The sequence below is a fragment of the Leucopleurus acutus genome, assembly GCF_964270905.1.
Source record: "Leucopleurus acutus genome assembly, chromosome: 2".
Classification (NCBI taxonomy): Eukaryota; Metazoa; Chordata; class Mammalia; order Artiodactyla; family Delphinidae; genus Leucopleurus; species Leucopleurus acutus.
Genome location: NC_139143.1, coordinates 21539811 through 21559924, shown reverse-complemented (window position 1 = coordinate 21559924; position 20114 = coordinate 21539811). Strand labels below are relative to the sequence as shown.

Here is a 20114-nt window from a genome sequence, read left to right as displayed (position 1 = left end):
ACATTATAAATTTTGAATTAAAAAATTCAACTTGACTCATGACCTAAAGCTGGCGGTAAAGATGGCAGGTGACTCCTTTATTCAGTGAAACTGTGAGGTGCAGACACTTTTCAAAAGCAAGGTAGTCCTACTTCTTTTTTACAGTTACTCTTATATGAAAGTGAGTTGTCTCCCAGTTCCAGAAACTTCCCCAAACAGATGGATGCTTTTCAAACGTTTTATTTAGGGCCCTTTTCTTCTTGTGTGCATTTTCTACCTTGTAAAATTTCTTTCTTGTTGCCTTGGACATGGGTTATCAGAAACAGCAGCCCGTGCCCACAAGAGCAAGTATTTGCATGTCTTCCCCTAAGATAATCTCTTCTCATTTTCCATCTTCTAAGATGGGAAGGAGCAGAGCACTGCCTCTCCCTGTCTCCGGGACCACTGTCATGACTTATTTATGATTCTTGTAACAGAAGTCACTGCTTCCCTACTCTCCCTCCCTTGTGGCTTCAGCGTGAGTTTGGGTTTTTGTTCTTGAAAAGATTTCTTTAACTTAAATGTGGTCATGACTTGAAAGGAAAAACAAATCCAGAGGAAATAAGGTCAGGTCAGCTGGAGGCAGATGCAGCAAGGATAAATGAGAGAAATGATCAGTTATCATTGTTGCAAGATGACGGCCGGACCGCCTCAGACGAGGGTTCACAAGCCTGCCCAGCTGAGCCCCCTGGAAGTGCAGAGGGAGAATCCAAATCCTAGCAGCCTTTACCAGCTGCTTCCCGTCATCTCCCATGTCATGTGAGCGCTGCCATTCGCCCTCTCGGTACAGGGGCCACGGAGGTATGGAGTTGCTTTGAGTCGCAGAATTATTCGAAAATGCAGAACATCTGCACGTGTACAGAGCCTTGTCAGATCGTGTATAAAGGTCACAAAATGATGGTGAGCAACCTCGAGCACCACGCCCATCATGGAGATTCCCTAGAAAGCAGTTCTTCACAGGCTTGCAACTGAAACTTGCCAGAATTAGGTGGGCTGCTTGTGAAAACTACAGGGCAACCCATCCTTCCAAACCCATCCCAGAGGAAGTTCATTTTCCCTCATGCTATCTTGAGCAGTTTGGGGCTGACCGTGGCTCCCCAGTCTGCATCTTGAAGGTCCTGTTATAATGCAGGTCTCCTCAGAACCCCACATCGGGCCAGCGGAGGGAGAGGCCTTGGGTGCCGAGCTGCCTCCCAGCTGCTCACATAAGATTCTGTTCTTTACTGCATTTGTCTGACTTAGCTGCTAAGGATGGACTGGGGCTTGTTAAATGTGAGCCAGCCTCTGCATTTGGACCGCTGTCTTCAATCTAGTCAGTCACCTTGTGTATCCATCAAGCAGCGGTTCTCAACTTTGACGTCGTGGGAATTGCCCAAGGGGCATGTTAAAAATGCACATCTCCAGGCCTCCTCTTAGAGGTTTTATGCATTAGGAATCTGAATTTAGCAGGCCCCCCAAGACTATCACTTCTGATTCCAGCTACACGTTTGGAAGTCCCCAAGGCCATCCTCAGGTTAAGTAATTCACCAGAAGGACTGATGATACTCATGATTATGGTTCATTACAGCAAAAGGACACAGGTTAAAATCATCCAAGGGGAGAGGCACACAGGGTCTAGGAGGCACCAGGCATGTGCTTTCAGTTGCTCTCTCCCAGTGGAGCTGTACACACAGCGCCTGTTCTCCCAGCAACAACGTGTGTCAAAACACACGGAGTTGGGCTCCCCTGGTGGCGCAGTGGTTGAGAGTCCGCCTGCCGATGCAGGGGACACGGGTTCGTGCCCTGCTCCGGGAAGATCCCACATGCCGCGGAGCGGCTGGACCCAGTGAGCCATGGACGCTGGGCCTGCGCGTCCGGAGCCTGTGCTCCGCAACGGGAGAGGCCACAACAGTGAGAGGCCCGCGTACCACAAAAAAAAAAACAAAAACACACGGAGTATTGACAACCAGAGAAGCTCACCTGAGGCTTGGTGTCCAGCATCTTTACTGGGGCTTGGTCATGTGGACATAGTTGGCCACTTATGTGTCTCCAGTTCTTCCAAAAGTAGAGCTGATAACTGTGGGGACCACCGTTCCCTGGCCTAAGTCACATTGTTAGCATAGACTATCTGGTCTGTGCTAAGCTCCAGATGCACAAAGATACTCATCTCAGGTAGAGCAATCCAAGGGCTTAGAGGTTAATTCCCAGGAGCTGAGGGCAAAGGCCAGAACTCCCTTTTGGCAAGGCCAGCCCTTTGCTGCATGTACCCACGTGATACAGAGCATGTCATGGCCCATGCATTAGAAACTCCAGGAGCTCCCGCCACACTAAAATAAAACCAAATCCCCTGTCCTCATCTACAAGACCCTGGATGATCTGACTTTCCATCTCCCTCTTGCTTACTACAGGCACACAGATTTTCTTTTTTTTTTTTTTTTTTAACATGAGATTAGCCTTTTTTTTTTGGCCATGCTGTGCAGCATGTGGGATCCTATTTCCCCGACCAGGGATCGAACCCGCACCCCCTGCATTGGAAGCATGGAGTCTTAACCACTGCACCGCCTGCGAAGTCCCTGATCTTCTTTTGTGTTTTTAAGGACACTGAGCTCTTCCGTGGCCTTTGTAGTAGCTGTTCCCTCTGACTGAAACTTCTTCCTGGTCCACACATGATTGGATTCTTCTTGTCATTAGGTCTTAGCTTAATAAAAGTCATTTCCTCAGAGGCGCCTTGCCTGTCTACACGAATTAAAGGAGTGCCGAAGTCAGTTCCTATCCTATTACCTCGTTATGTGTTCATCATAGCAGTGATCATTGCCTGTTATTTTCTAGCTCACTTACCTGATAATTTGCCTGTTAGCAGTCTCCCTCATCGCAAATGCCATAAGAGTAAGATACTTGACTTTCTCTCTATCCCTAGCACCTAGAATGTACTGGGCCTAGAGTAAGTACTCAATAACTCAATGAATGAGTGAACAGCTTTACAAGTGCTGGCTTAAACAAGGTCCAGTAGAATTCTTTACAGCAAGGCTTTCAGAGCCTTTAATATGCTAATATGAATTGTGAATCTGAGTGAGTATCATGTATTCATGTTCCTAGGAACACTTTGGGGGGGCATATTGATGTTGAAACATAACATTTTTAAGGAATCAGATTTGTTTTCATGTATAACTAATATTTTAAAGGGAAACAAATCTGGGACTTCCCTGGTGGCACAGTGCTTAAGAATCCGCCTGCCGACGCAGGGGACGCGGGTTCGAGCCCTGGTCTGGGAAGATCCCACATGCTGCGGAGCAGCTAAGCCCGTGTGCCACAACTACTGGGCCTGCTCTCTAGAGCGTGTGCGCCATAACTACTGAGCCCGTGTGCCACAACTACTGAAACCCACGTGCCTAGAGCCCGTGCTCCGCAACAAGAGAAGCCACTGCAATGAGAAGCCTGCGCACCACAACAAAGAGTAGCCCCCGCTCGCCACAACTAGAGAAAGCCCGTACGCAACAATGAAGACCCAGTGCAGCCAAAATTAAATAAATAAATTTATAAAAATAAATAAATTAATTAAATAAAAGAGAAGTAAATCTAACACATGGCACATATTCTTTAAAATTCCTCTTTCTCTTTCCTGCTCCATCCTTTAGGACTCTGCTCTCTGCAACTAAATCTGATCAATTGATTTGTACGTAGGTATACATGTGTAGTACAGCCTTAGGGCCTTTTATCCACTCTGTTATTTATTTATCATATTAAAACCTCATTTACTAGTAGCAATATACAAAAATAATGATAGTGATAGGCTGGTGAAAAAATGATTTCTGGAATGGAAGCTTTTGATATCCCTCAAATTTATCTCCAAAGTGCCCACTGATACCCTGTAGACAAAAGTTTTGACTGTTGACCTGATTCTACTTGATAGACCTTTTTTCATAGGTATATTTCTTTGGTAACAACATTTTTGAAGCAGTTTTTACAAATTCTTTGTGTCAGCTGGATGCATTTGTGCTATAGAAAATCATGTTATTTCTATATGAAACTTTAGAATTGATGAAGGTTGCATGTTTCTTTTCAGAGACTAAAGATCCTGGTTTGTTTCTTTCCAGAGAAATAAGGTCCAGAGTTGTTGACTGCTACCGATAACTGGTTAGGACATGTATTTACTCCAAAGCCTTCTTTCTACTTCACCCTCCTTCAGTTGGGGGGATTAGGTGCCAGACATTCTGGATAAAAAATAATTAGAAAGGCTCTGGATGGTATTTTCTCCTGTCAAGGTTTAGGTTAGGCTTTGTTAGAGATGGTCTGTTTGAGTTTTGTGCTTACGCGGAGGGCACGGCCGCTTCTGGCCTCTCTACCTTGGTGGAGTTTGAACTCCAACTGTTGACTCCCCAGTGGATATGGGGTTCCACTCACATAGTAAATTGGCCCTATATCACTCTCTCTGCTGACTCTTCTTTGAGTAGAGTACATAATGACTCGCATTTGGGAGGCTGTGAATTCCCTTTGAACCTCTATTCCCGGGCTCCTGCCTATGGAAACGTGACATTCTAATTAGAAGTTCAAAGCATTCTATACTATAGACCACTATGCAGAGAAGCCACTCTTGAAAACAAGGCTGGGTGCTTCCGCTCCTGGTCAGCCGGTGTCCATATGTCACAGTGTCCAAATGGCCAGTTCTGTCCATTGAGTTTACTGCCACCGGTTGGCCACCTCCTGAGTATACTGGTTAATTCTTGAATAAGTTTTAAGTCAACCATGAAAATAACTGTTAGTCATATAAGTTACTACCACAGGATCTATTTACAGCCCAGATTTTACAGACCGATGCCTTGACAAATGTGTTTTTATTTGCTGTGAATAATTTCTGCATAGCGATATTGAAAAAAATGTAATTCACATTTTCCATTAAGAAGAAGGCAGCAGTGGTGTGCAGAGAACTGTCAATTATCTGTGACTCCCGTCATCATTATTCTGGGATTGATTTGGGAGGAATTCAGCTATTCTTGCAGAAAAACTATTGGTTAAACATGAACAGTTAGAAAACCTCTTTCTGTAGCCTGAGACACAAAAATGAGAAGTAAGATTGAAACCAGAACCCAGTTCTCCAGCCAAGACTCTCTCTGTTGAAATCCATAGGCAAAGGGAAGAGCTGATGATGGGTTTCCTCAGGGGAAGGCTTAGCTGCCAGGACTGCCCCGAAAGCCTGTTAATCAGCCTCTCGAGGGGGCTGCAGGCGCACAGCGTTCTCGGGCAAAGGTCCACATGGCTTCCCTCAGCCTTTCTTTGCCAGGTGTGTACAAAGGTCTGGAGGCACGGAGGGAACGTCAGGGGAAGTGGCGACACAGTCGCTGCTCTCAAGTTAATGGTGGGAACGAGGGCTGAGATCAAGGCAGAGCCGGGCTCGCAAGCGTTTGCCTCCGGAGAACTCATAGGAGATGGTGAATGGCCGCCACCCCTGCGCTCTCAGCTGCCAGGGCCCTGCTCTGCCTGGGAGGCCTCTTCTGCCCGAGGCTTTCCCGTCACTAACTTTCTGTTTTCTGGAGTCCGTTGTTGTCAGATTGCCCCCAGTAAACCCAGCTTCAACCGCACATCAAAGCTCCTGGGACATGCTCTTTTGAAAGCTACCCAAGTTCCCAGCTCGCAGAGGTATCCTCAGGCCAGCCACCTGCCTCAGGCTTCCCAGAGGCTCATCACCCTAGAGCTAACCGTTCAAAGCTTAGAGGAACTTGAAGGTCAGACTTCCTATTAATACTATTCCAACCTATTCTGGATTCAGTAGGCTTTGGGGAGTGGCTGAGAAACCCACTGAGAAATTTCTGAAGGAAGCTTCTATGATCATCAAAGTGCTGTTTTTAAATTTTGCCTTGTTTCAAAAAACTAAGAAGCAGCAAACTGGAAACATAACTCATCTACCTGACTCTAAAAGTAGAAATAAATCAATAGCTCATGCTTACAAGCATATATGCGTGTAAAATCAGAGACTTTAAAACAGGAGATGAAGAGAGACACATGGTGAACAAAGTGACTTAAACCAGATGGGACTGACGTGTACACACTGCTATATTTAAAATGGATAACCAACAGAGACGTACTGTATAGCACAGGCAACTCGGTTCAACATTCTGCAATAATCTACACGGGAAAAGAATTTGAAAAGATACATATATACGTATCACTGAATCACCGTGCTGTACACCTGAAACGAACACAACAACATTGTTAATCAACTCTACTCCAATAAATATTTTAAAAAAAAATTAGATGGGATTAGTTGGGCGGTGTTTAGAGGGGGAGGGGCCAGAGGGAGCAGGACCCCAACTTCCCAGCGCAGAGTGGACTGGCCCGCAGGGTAAACTGGAGGTAGCTAGAGTTAGAAGCGGATAGTTACAATTGATTAGGGTTTTTTTGCTTTTTTTTTTGTTTTTTTGCGGTACGAGGGCCTCTCACTGTTGTGGCCTCTCCCATTGCGGAGCACAGGCTCAGCGGCCATGGCTCACGGGCCCAGCCACTCCGTGGCATGTGGGATCTTCCCAGACCGGGGCACGAACCCATGTCCCCTGCATCGGCAGGCGGACTCTCAACCACTGCGCCACCAGGGAAGCCCTACGATTGATTAGTTTTATTTTCTCTTTTAATCATTTTGTTGCATGATTGTACCCCCCAACACCCTTCTCCTGACCCCGTGGCCTCTTCCCCTCCCAGCCACCTGCATTCTGCTCTGATTCCATTTTTCAAAGGCAACAGTTGCTTTCTCTCAGTCTTTTGTGATATAGGCAGTAGTATGTGCTGCTCTATTTATTATCTTTTTAAAAACAGATAAGGTGGATGGGAAATGCTAATAGCAAATGCAGCCCCAGCTCGGCCCCTTGCTGTTCTGCAAAGCACATTTTCTTATCAGGCCCAGGCCCTCGCCCCACAGGCAGAGGCGGGAGGACCAGGCGAGAGCAGCCAGCCAGGCTGTTTGGTGCAGTGCACGGTCCACAAACACAGCCAAGTGGGCAACCAGCTAGATAGTTCATGTGAATCCCCAGCTTTTGTCTTTCTTCACTCGTTTCCAAAATTGCTTGTAAGCTCAACTGTAAAGTGTAAAGTGTCGCGGGCGGAAAACAAGGTTCCTTTTGGACCTGGACCTCGACCCCTCTTCCTATTTCTCTGTGAAGCAGGTTCTGCAGCTTCTGCTGCTTGCCCTTGGGACCTGAGTCTAGCGATAAATAAAGAACCATTTATCAGATTGCTGCGTAGGTTGAGACCAGGTGTGAAAATAAGAGCTTTCTCCTGAAGCTGTGAACCACAACTGTTTGAATTCCAAAAATAATGTGTCCTTTTTACGCAATTGCAGATTGCCGCATTCCACAAATTGAAGATGCCGAGATTCATAACAAGACATACAGACATGGAGATAAATTAATCATCACTTGTCACGAAGGATTCAAGATCCGGTACCCTGACCTGTACAACATGGCTTCATTATGTCGTGATGACGGAACGTGGGACCATCTGCCCATCTGTCAAGGTATGGGGCTGAGGCTGTGGTTCTCAGCTGTTCTTTCAGACTTGATTGTGGAGCGGGTACACGTTTCTCTAATAGGATGACGGGGGAAACACAAAGCCACGCACACCCCATGGTTCAGCTGTACTGCACTCTGATCACCACAGTTCTGTGTTTGGAATCTTCCCACAATTCCCTGTGCTTCTCTCCAGCTCTATACACCCAGCTTTAAAGTTTAAATGGGAGATACCTTATTCTTTAGTGTGTTGGATGTCTCCTTTATCCTAAGAAACCACAAGTCGTTGCAGAATTAGGAGCCTTGTAACTGGGCTGTGAACACAACGATGAACTATTGTATATTTAATGGAAATAACAGCATTTATACTGATTTCGGTTGTGGTGCGAATATATTTAAAGCCAATCTTACAGAGGCTATTTTCTCGTAATAATGTTATCCTTTTTTATAATGCATGAGGAGCAGAAAAATAATCAAATTCAAATTTCATCCAAACCATACGATGAATATTTATCCTCCTGCGTTTTTTAAATTTGCTTGGGCCAACACAGAGGGCCCCCTGTTTGTGAAAATAAGCCCTCGAGTTCCCATTAATTCTGATTTTATTTTTTGACATGTGACTTGGACCAAAGGACTAAGAAACCCATGCATAATTCATAATCCAAGGGAGAAGGCTAGCAATCTTATTTACACCAAAAGCACTGGCATGTTAAAGTTGAGACGGATGTGAACTTTCTGCTTGGAAATCATGACGGGCAGACTCTGATATTGCTTTATGTACCCCATAGTTGGAAATAAATCATTTCCTTATGTGAGAGTTTAAGAGTCACGGCCCCTTGAAGAAACAAAGGCTTCGGGATTAGGAGGACAGAGGCAGCCCAGGTCCTCACCCTCCTGCATTTCTCCCCAGAAGCTTCTGGGTTGTTTAGCGTGTTATGGGTTGCATTCTTAAAGGAGACACGTGATTTATTTCTCCTCTCTTAGAGACTCTCCACAGAATCAGCAGCCGGCTTTTAGGTAGGGCTGTTTATCCAAATGAACTTTATTAACCATGGATTCGTTCCAGTCCTGCGGCGCTATCCGAGTAAAGGCCAAGAAAATTATTTCAGACTCCAACCCCTTCTCGCTTTCCTATTTTCCACTTGTCTTTCGGTTCTCCCACCCTTTCAATTTCCTTTTACATCCCTTAAATACAGTACGCTTCTTTAGGGGTTCTTTTTACCCCAATGATTTTTTTAAATGCCCTATGGGGATAGACATCTTGGGGTGTCATTGTCACGAGTTCAGGTGCAGGCTTGCCTCTTGCTCTGTCTGTGCCCTTTCGCCCCTCCCCTCTAGCACCCCTTACTAAATCTCAGTCATAACACAGCTTCGATGTTTTTTGCAGCAACAAAAGAGCTGGCCGGCCGCTCTTGAAAGGTGTGCGTCTTCAAACAGCAATACAGCCCACAGCCCACCTTCAGCCCTCCTCAGAGCCCTCGGTCCCCACAGAGGAGGTGCCCCTGGTCTGGGCCCTGATACCCCCCTCCAGCCCCTGCACCTTGCCGTCCACCCGCGTGGGCACAGCAGGGTTGCTTTAGACAGCCTGACACCTCTCGAGCCCCCAGGGGGTATATAATTGGCCCTTCGAGGGGCATTTCATCCTGTAATTTTTATTTGTACCTATAGATCCAGGGGCTACAGCCTGAGGAACCGTCTCTCTATTATCTCGAAGTGCAAATAGAAATCACATTCAACTCTTGAGTCGAAGTCAGTTTTCTACTGTATTTTTACGACAGGCTGTCCTCCAACCAAGAGTGAGCATAGCGTTCCTTCTCTGATTGGCTGCACGTGTTCCAACCCCTTTCCTCTCCTTCTGGGGTCGGAGGTGGGAACCGTTCCAAGGCCATTTTTTCCCCGGAACTTTGTGTTTTAGAGATCCATGTGCCGATGCTTCCTGCTCCCTGTGGGTCAGAGTTAGTTTCTGACTTAGGGGATGCAGTCTATCCACATGGGTAGCTTAGAACCACACTCCTTCCCAGAAGGAGGCAGGGGCACAGTCACGTGTGCCCACACATTGGAACCCTGCTCAGGGTTCTAACACATTCCCTTGTCGGTGTTGATTTGCTGATCTTTTTTTTTTTTTTTCTCAGTTACTGATCCTGTTTATGCCTGATTGCCAAACTCCCTTCACACATTTCACTTTTGCCATGAACAGTGTTAATTTTCAGCTCCGAAAAAAAAAAATCCTTTAAGACCATTGGGACTGCCCAAAAGGATGGCTGGGCACCACGCGTGTCTGATCTGGTCCATCCTGAGTGTGGCTTGTTCCGGGCAGGGATCTTTGGGGTCTGTGGGGTCTGCGGGGCTCCAGGACACCAGGAGGCAGCAGTGCAGGTTGACCCTTGACGACCCCAGAGTGAATGCCTCCTACATTCTGCACCCCTCACTGCGTTGTCTGTGTCTGCTCTGATACAGACACAGACACCACAGTCTAAGGCGCCGACCTGAGCAGTTCGCTGAATACGCAGCTCTTCGACGCTTGTATTGTAATGTGTCAGAGAGTCATCTTAAGAGAGGAGTTCCGTCATCTGCTGCAGTGCCTGAGTGATACAGTTTGTGCTTGGTGATTGGAAGGGAAAGTAGGTTTTTCCATTATCTATTATTTACTTCACACACAATTAGTTCTCCCCGGGAAGAGCACAGCTCTGCAGGGTCATTATTCCCTCCAGTGAAGCTGCTGAAGCCAATAAGAAATTCACTAATCACAGCAGATGCCACACCACGTGGGCTGCTGTGCCACTGGGAATGTTCCACTGGGCTGCACAGGCTCCAGGACAAAAGGCAGCTACTGTTTTACAGAAGTAGGGATCGAGGCCTCACGCTCACTCGGATGGTACACAGTATTCTGTGCATGGTGCACAAACTCGCTACAGCACGTCTGCTCAAAGCCTGGTGCCACGGCAACAGCGCCCGGAAACCTGTAGCAGTGCAAATCCTTGAGCTCCACACGGACCCACTGAACCAGAAGCTCTGGGTGTGGGGGCCAGCAGTCTGTCCTACAAGCCCTCTCTGGGTTATTCTCAAGTTTGAGAACCACTGCGTTACATGTTACTTTCCTATTTCACCTAAAACACAATGGGATTTTCAAAACTTTCATTGCACTGCGTCAGGCAGGTGTCTGTTCCGTTATCTGCTGCCGTGGAACCCAGTCTGCATCCTAACCTTCTCGAGCTGCCCACCACCGCTGCTGAAACAGGAAATAGTCTCTCTTCCCTCTGTGGCACCTCAGTGGTTCTCAGCCCTGATAGCACTTTAAGATTATGTGGGGAGCTTTAAAAAAAGATAGGGGTGTCTAGGCTGGATACCTACCCGGGCACAGGTCTGGGCATTAGTGTTTTTAAAAATTTCCTCAGGTGAAAAGGGAACCCTCCTCCACTGTTGGTGGGAAGGCAAGTAGGTGGGGCCACTGTGGAAAACAGTATGGAGGTTCCTCAAAAAACTAAAAATAGAATTAACATATGACCTAGCAATCCCCCCCCCCCATGCATCTATCCGGACAAAACTTTAATTCAAAAAGATCCATGCACCCCAGTGTTCATAGCAGCACTGTTTACAATAGCCAGGACATAGAAACGACCTAAATGTCCATCAACAGATGAGTGGAGAAAGAAGATGTGGTACATATATACGATGGAATATTACCCAGCCATAAAAAAGAACGAAATAATGCCATTTGCAGCAACATGGATGCAACTAGAGATTATCATACTAAATGAAGTAAGTCAGACAGAGAAAGACAAATACCATATTATAGCACTTATATGTGAAATCTAAAATGTGACACAAATAAACCTATCTATGAAACAGAAATGGACATAGAGAACAGACTTGTGGTTGCCAAGGGGGAGGGGGTTGGGGGGAGGGATGGAGTGGGAGGTTGGGATTAGCAGATGTAAGTGATTATATACAGAATGGAGAAACAACAAGGTCCTACTGTATCACACTGGGAACTATATTCAGTATCCTGTGATAAACCATAATGGAAAAGAATATAAAAAAGAATGCATGTATATATATGTATAACTGAATCACTTTGCTGTACAGCAGAAATTAGCACAACATTGTAAATCAACTATACTTCAATGAAAAATAAATTAATTAAGAACTTTCCTCAGGTGATTCTAACATGCAGTCAGGGCTGGAACCACCAGCTAGGGGTGTCCCGATCCACAGCTCCACCTCTCGTTACTACTTCCCTACTCGTCTGACCCTCTCGATGCCACTTGCAAGTATACAAGCAAATGCCTGCTTTAGAAATAGAATAGGTACACAGATAAGGAGGTCTGAGCATTTAAGACCAAGGTGTGCGGTCCTCGGAGGCCATGCCACACTTTCAGCGGGGGAAACCGAAAGACATATAGTGCTTTGTCTTTGAGGTGTACAAAGATGACCACGTGAGACACTTCCCTTTTTCTTTCCCACGTCGCAGGCTGCCTGAGACCGCTTGCCTCTTCTAATGGCTATGTGAACATCTCTGAGTTCCAGACCTCCTTCCCAGTGGGAACTGTGATCTCCTATCACTGCTTTCCTGGATTCAAACTCGAGGGGTCGGAGTATCTCGAGTGCTTACACAACCTTATCTGGTCGTCCAGCCCACCCCGGTGCCTTGCTCTGGAAGGTATCACATCTTATTCTTTTGGAAGTTGAATTTTGGCTTATTAAAGTGGATGTTTCAATAGGAGGTAAAGAGCTGAGATTATGGTCAGCAATAACTTCTGTTCCCTGAGTACACATTGCTTGCAGAGGCAGCAAGCCTGATCGTCTGCCATGAAGCAGTACTTAAAACCAGACATAAAACTGGCTTTCCCCATTCTCAGGCTTAAAGGGGATGAAAGAGAAAAGTTTCAAGCATCAAAGGTTACACTGCAAAATATTGCAAAGTTAAATGAAGTGTCTTCAAAAATTAATTTTCTCTGCACCAAATGAAAACAGATTGTATTATGGCATCATTAATCTCACCCCTCGTTTTATTGTTGTGTCAGTGTTTCCTCCTATTTCCATTCATTTTATGGCTTGGCTCTAAATGTTTTGCTGCAAGCACACACTTGGAAGCCTGAAACCAAGAGATCTTGCCTCCTTGTTTTTGTTAAATATATGTGATTATTTTTGAGTGCGGTTCACTAAAGACCACTAATCAGTAGTATGGAATGGTCGGGGTGGGAGGTGGTCAGAGTGTCCACTGCTGGGATCAGGCCAGCGTCTATAAGGGTCTATAGAAACTTCTCCTAGGTAAGCTGGGCATAGTGGCTCAGCCCTCGCTTTAATTCAGGTCTTGAAATTATGATTATGCGGGGAACAAACACCAATTTACTTCTTGGCATCTGAATACAGTGGGCGGGAGGGGGGTCTATACGGGGAAAGAAAAAAATGAAAGGAAATCTCTAATCAAGAGCCCCTCCAAAGCCCATCTGCAGCTTTTCTCGGGAAACAAATCAAGACACAGTAGAACGTAGAAACAAACAAGTTCTTACAAGCACCGTCTGCCTCCACGCGTGCACCTCAGTGTGGGACGAGGTCAGGTTAGGAGGTGTGTTATGGGGGGTGACAGCCAGAGGGATCAGAGGTGTCTCCTAAGGAAGACCATGGATTGGCCGGAGCCGTGGGAGCCTCCTTAGAGAGAAAGGAGGAAGGGGTGGAAGGGAGGGGAGCCTGCTGCTTGAAGGAGAGAGAATGCCAGCCGGGGCCGTCAGTGGTGCTCTTCTCCTAGGCTGGTAAGCGGAACCCCCGCTCGCCCCTACTTCCCACCCATCCTAAATCTCCTAGGGGGGTCAGAGCCCACAGTAGAGAGAGGTAAAATACAGGACACCCAGTTAAATCTGAATCTCAGATAAATAGCGAATAATTTTTTAATGTGAACATGTCCTAAATATTGGATGGGACTTACTCATGGTCAACAAGTATTCTTTGCTTATCCGAACTTCAACTGTAACTCAGGGTCCTGTATTTTCATTTGCCACATCTGGCAACCCTAGCCTAGAGGGATAAGGGTATCTCCTGTTTCCACTGGGAACAGCTTTTCTGCCGTCTGGACACCGCTGGCCAGCGTGGTGCGTGTGGGCTGCTGGTGAATGGGGGCTTTTCTGGTTCCTGGAGGTTTCTCCCTGCTCAGATAAGCAGAACTAGAGGACCTGTTAAAGGTATCATGTTACAATTATATCAATTTTAAATGCTATTTTCAAATCTTTTCAAATTCAGTTCAAACACCTTTCAAGCCATCATGTTCTAAGCTTCATTTTGAGACTTTGAAAGCAGTTTTTCTGGAGCTTAGGGAATATAATGTGAATAGGCATAAAACAAAATCTCACTTTAAGGGGCAGTGAGCTAAGGTTATGAACAGGAAGCCATGAGTGGCTTCTGATTTAACACAAGTGTGATTTAACACAAGTCCCTTTTTCTCTGCCAGCCTGGCCTGTGCCCGAAGGGGACGCTAAAAGTCCAGGTGACAGCTGCCTGTGACAAAAAGACCACCTAATACCTTTTTGTCCTCCATTTTTAAAAAAATAATATTTACATCCTTATTTTCAATACATGTTCCTTTCAATTACCTGATGCAATTAGTTTGTGAGACCCTTAAGTGCTACCCTGGCTAAAGGCACCAAAGACATGATTCTAAACTGAGAGAGGCAGAGAGGACTAAAGGGTTTTTTGTCTCAAGACTTCATAGAAGCTGGGTTAAAATAAAAGGTAAGGATCCACGAACAAAAAGTATCCAGATGACACCCGGGTGCTGGTATTTCCTTAACTCTTACTTGAATAGTGTATCATCTTTTTCAAAGGCGGTGCCTTATTTATGCAAATTGTCAAATGGTATTCAACGTAGATGCGCTGTCCCGAGGGAATCTACCCACCCCTTTAATATATCACCCACGGTCCCCCATCCCCTCATTTTTTTTTCTGTCTTCCTGAGCACACAATTTGATTTTTCTTGATGGCGGAGTGAAAATTATCACACTGTGCTGTGGAATCATGACACCCTCGGGGGCTTTGAATAATATATTAGGGCGTTCTGACCCCTGATATGACTGGGTCTGGACAGCTGTGCCATGGAAACCTTTCTCTGTGAGCTTTTTATCCCCTTCCCTTTCCTGTCTCCCTGTTAATCCATCAATCCATCACGTGTCACGGTACCTGTCGCTTCAGTTCCCTCCACCCCTCGAGCTCTTTTTCCTAACCTGCCACAAGCCTGGAGACGGAATCACCAGGATGGTCATGGAGGCGCTGTAGGGCGTTGATTAGAGCGTGGGTTGGCATCAGACTGGCTGAGTTCACATCCTGAGTTTCCTACTTAATCAGTTTGACCTGGGGCAAGTCGCTTAGCTTCTGTCATCCTCTACTTCCCCATCTGTAGAATGCGGGAGATGACTGTACCTGTGGGACTGTGAGGGTCCAGTGTGATAACAAATGTAACACATTTAGTGAAGTGCTGGGTGCACAGTAGGTGGTCGATCAAGTGTCCATCATTATTAGTGCTATTAGACTTGTGTACAGAGTCACACTAAATGAGAATCTGGGCATGGCTGTGTGAACAAAATACCCGGGCCTTTATGCATTTACACTGCAACATCGTGGTGGTTGTTCAGAGGAGATTTTGGTTACTTGCATACTTTTTTTTTTTTTTTTGGCGGTACGCGGGCCTCTCACTGTCGTGGCCTCTCCCGTTGCGGAGCACAGGCTCCGGACGCGCAGGCTCAGCGGCCATGGCTCACGGGCCCAGCCGCTCCACGGCATGTGGGATCTTCCCGGACTGGGGCACGAACCCACATCCCCTGCATCGGCAGGTGGACCCTCAACCACTGCGCCACCAGGGAAGCCCCAGTTACTTGCATACTTTTAACTGTGTTTGTATAAGATGAATCGCAGATAATGGGAGGAAGTACTGAACAATAATAATGATTGCCAGTAATCTTGACAGCTTACTGTGTACCAGAATGTTTGACGAAGTATCTCATTTAGTCCTCCCATTGCCTTTGTGAGACAAGTACTACTTTTTTTTTTAATATATTTATTTGGCTGCGCCGGGTCTTAGTTGCGGCACACGGGATCTTTCTTGTTTAGTTGTGGCATGCGAACTCTTAGTTGCGGCATGTGGGATCTAGTTCCCTGACCAGGGATCAAACCCGGGCCCCCTGCCTTGGGAGTGCGGCGTCTCAGCCACTGGACCACCAGGGAAGTCCCGGACAATATTGTTTTTTAATCCCATGTTACTGCTGAGCAAGCCCAGGTTTCTAGAGATTCAGCAACTCAGCCAAGGTCCCACAGTTAGTAAGTGGGGGCGTGGGGCCTCGAACAAGGGTCTTTGCCACTTGAAAGCTCATGCTCTTCATCACTAAGGTGCATTATGTATGCGTGATCTGATTGGTTCTGATTTCTTTACAATTTGATATTTTTATAGCCATTTTTTTAAAGCGTCAAAAAATTTAAAACAGTTATCACACAGGAAGGGATTTGTGCTTCTAGTCCAATTCTCCTCCCTGTAGAAATCCCAGCTGCAGGGGGCCGTGAGTCCGGGTGGCAGACGGCACTCCCCGCTGCCCCGCACGTGCCCACGAGTCACCCCGTTACAGCAGAGCCTCACTTCAGCCACTGGGCTGCGCAGGGATTGTGTCTCCTCTCGCAGACCGGACGACTGACGCCTTGGAGGGTGGCGTGACTTGCCCACACTGCCAACCCTCGGCGTGGCTTCTTCCACTGCGTGCTGTCTCCTCTCCCTAGCGGCATGGAGCAGGCTTTGCTGGTGCCAGTGTGGAGTGGCAGCTGTCACACTCAGCGTCAACCATCCCGTAACTGAGGCCTGGCTTCATGAAGGACTTCATAATTTGGAAGGAAAAACTCTGGCAGCCTCACCAAAGGTGGCAAGAATTCCCAGGCCCAGTAGGAAGGTGTGGGTGACGTGTTTCAAAGGCCTGGGGCCGTGGCACCTGGCTTATTGAGTGGTATGACACCCGTCTTCTGTCTGTTTTCCCACAGCCGGGTTGTGTGGGGTAGAACACCTGAAATCACAAAATCTTGGACCACAGCGTTGGCTACGTCATTTTAAAATACATGAATATATAAATTTGAGCCTGGAAGGAGCCCCATGGGTTTCTATGTGCTGGTCTTTCGCGCTGTGGGTCTGCGTGCTTTTCTTTATCTCTGTGTGTCTTCATGTTTTCCATTCTCAGGTCGTCTTCATCTCTGAGGCTTTCACTGCTCTCTCTTTCATACACACACACACACACACACACACACACACGCACTGAATCCAAGAAATCTTTTTAAAAAAAAAAAAACAACCTTTGACAGTGAATGTGGGCATTTTCTCATTTGTAAGCGCTAAGAACTCTGTTTACATTGTCAGCAGTGTTTATTGGACACCTGGTAGACACAGAGCGACACCGAATTGGGCTCTGGGGAAGTATAGAGAAAGAAGAGGACATCATTCTTTACTTCGAAGACCTTACAGTCTAATGGGGAGAACAAGATGACAAACCCCGTTACCTAGAGACTAGCGTCATCACAGACCGCGCCGCGTATGCCCACGGCTGCCTCAACCAAAGGGCACGTGCGTGCTTCTGCATTTGGAAAGAGGGAAAGGAAAGTTCTGGTAGGCGGTATCGCAACTGTAAAATGAACATTTCTGTCTGGGGATCTATGAGTTTTTGCGTCTTTTCCCTGAAGGCCAAACAGAAGTGTGTTTTTTGTCTCTGCTCGGGCTTTGAGAAAAGAGAACGAGTCGAAACGTCTTACTCATTTGGAAGGACTGCATTTTGAAGCTCCGTAGAGCTCAGTAGCCAAGGCAGCATGCCTTAGTGTGTGTGAGGAGTGCCGGCCCAATGGTTTGAAGGTGGAATATAGGAGAATATGGAGGGGCATAAAAATAAGTAAACGAACCAAGCATGCAACAGACGGTTACAGGCAAGGCTGCAGACACATGTCTAGGAAGTGGTACTAACTCCCCAGAATCCCATAGACACTGTGATGTTAGGGCTGCAAGGGATGCTGGCTACAGGTGGCTGAAGAAAAGGGCGCTTTGTCTGCATGGGGAAGAACCATGCAAAAGCCTGACGTAACAGAACACTCCATTCACATTCAAGTTTTCAAATGTCCTGGAAGTAGTAACACGGGTGCTGGGTATCTGTTGACAGGAATTCCTGGGAGCCGGTTAACGACAGCAGAGTTCACATGACTGCATCTTTGAGGCAGGTAGCAAGGGCTGGGAGGACGGATGGTTGACGCCCAAAGTTGGGAGTTTTTAGTCCCTGGTTGTGACCTCCCCACTTAAAGATTCCTCTGTTTCGCAACCGTTAAATTAGAGGGCTGGATCCTTTAAGCAAAAGTCCTTCTTTCAATAGCCTCTGGGGAAAAAGATGGGATCAGATCTAGAAAGGACCAGTCAAACATTCAGTGAGATTAGAGTTTGAAAAGAAAGAAACCCAAATCAGTGGTATATGCTATTTTAAATAAATGCCTGTGAGATTCATGTATGCGTTCAGTAAAAATTTTTATGTTCGTATGCCAAGTATTTTGCAAGGCACGGAGGATACAGAGGCAAACTAGTGACATGAGGTCTCTGCCTGCTGGGCTCACCCATCCCATGTGCAGTTCCTGAAAGTTCACTCTACACAGCTGGGGCTCAGCTCAGAATATTCCATTTCTAAGTTTTCAGGGCCTTTGGTGGTGGAGAAGATTGTTCCCTACTCTGAGGCCGCCTGGAAGGGGTTCCCACGGGGGTCTCTATGGTTTTGAAGGACCTGGGGAGGGTGAGCCACTTTTTGCTGTGTCGGATTGTCTGCCACGTGGTGCCTGGGCTCCACGCCGAAGGCAGTGGGAACACGGGCTTCCCAGGAGGACCACGCGCGTGGACCCCGGGGCCCAGGAGAGTTTGTTGTGCTTGTGTGTTTGCTTTTCCCAAACAGAGAAATAAATCGCTCCAGGAACCGTAGGGGCCTACGGTTTCATTTGCCATGACTGAGGTGGGGGCTTCCCCAATGCTGACCTTTCAACGGACTTTCTCAGCTTCATGGCTGGCATTTCTCCCAGGAACAAGCAAACCTGACCTCATTAGAAGCTGAATATCCAAGACGTTTTGTTTTTAAGTCCAACCAGTCCCCAAACTCAGAATGCCCAAAGTAATTCCCAGCCCCCCGCCCCTTCCCATCCATTTCACTGCTCACACGGTCAGAGGTGGAAGCTTAATCAGTTTCAGATGCAATTACAAGGAAAGGCAGCAGCCAGATTTCCTAAGAACCTACGAGTGCCCAGGGGTCCTTTTAGGTCTGCATCCTTATATAAGAAAAGAAGGAAAAATAAGAAACTGAAAAACCCTGTTTGGTCAAATGTGAAATTACTTGAAAGGTTCCAGTTTGGGATCAAAACTCAAAGCCAGTTTGGACGGGGTGGGTTCCCAGCTCCTGAGTGGCCCTTTCATTGTGCTTTGTTGCCTAGTCAAAACTCGTTTCTGGTATAAGTAGCGCCCGGAGGCAAAGGTACCGGCAGGGATCTCTCTCCAGGAGCCCTGCCTTCGCGCAGGAGCGCCTCGGGACTTTAAATGGATCCTGTGTAGGAACAAGAAAGAGAGAGGAAGAACCCGGGCGTCCTCAGAAAAGACCTGCCCTGCTCGGCAGATAACACTCAAAGGGATAATCACAGCCCACCCTGTGCCAAGGTGGTTCCCGTTTTACAAAAAGAAAATACGAAGCACAGAAAGGAGTCCAGGCCTGGTCCGAGGAAGGTTGCCGTAAATTATTGTCCGTGGTGAGGTCACGTGTCGCTGTGTCATCCCCTAAACCAGAGTCAGACGTGCTCCCATGGACCTGTGTCCCTCCTGCTGCCACGTCTCACCAGACAAGCGAGGTCTCTCGCGCCTTCCTGCCCAGCCATCCTCGACCACAAAGTGGCCACCTGGACCTCTTAATTAGCTGGAAACTTCTGTATCGAATCTTAAGTCAGTCAAGGGAAATGACAGAACCAAGTCACAGCGGGATTTATGGGTGCTGATTGGGACCATGGATCATAGAATTCAGAGCTTAGAAAGCCTTAGACATCACCGGGTTACCTTTCCCCCACCCTACGCACTGCCCCCTGGCACTCCCTTTGCGGAAATGAATCAGCAGTGCTGGAGATGAGTGGCTTTGTGCGAGGTCTCGGGGCCTGGGGTTGCCAGCGAGGTTCCCACCCCTGTAACCCGGCTCTGGCGCCACCGGACTGCCTCTACGGGGGGCGGGGCGGGTGGGGGGGCTTCCTCACTTACATTCTTGAACAGGGAGAAGCAGATCAGAAGTTTATCTTCTTAGGAGCAACTCCAAGGTAGAGAGCACCGTGTTCCTCCCTGCATTCCCCTGGCACGTGGTATATGTACTCATCGACGTGTAGCTATTGTAACTAAAGCCTCCTTTGACTCCTTTGACTGTTGGTGGATGTCTGCTCCCTGCCAGGCCCTGTGGAGGCACCTTTAGCCCATGATCTCTCATCCTAGTAAGCGTCATGAGAACTAAGTATGGTGCCAACGGCAGATGAGGAAACTGAGGCTCAGAGAGTCTCCCCGCTTTCCCAAGGTCACCCTGCTCACAAGCGGTGCAGCAGGGAGCCCCCTGAGCCCGCGCT

At 47.2% G+C, this 20114-nt stretch overlaps 1 protein-coding gene across 1 annotated transcript in view; it reads left to right on the top strand.

The window, feature by feature from the left end:
* The window catches only part of SUSD4 (sushi domain containing 4), a 122776-nt gene that overhangs the window by 80790 nt on the left and 21872 nt on the right, over positions 1-20114 (top strand). The window contains exons 4-5 of the mRNA XM_082860773.1: positions 7325-7498; positions 11962-12150. Coding sequence (XP_082716899.1) covers positions 7325-7498; positions 11962-12150 — 363 coding nt within the window. The remainder of the gene's footprint in view (positions 1-7324; positions 7499-11961; positions 12151-20114) is intronic.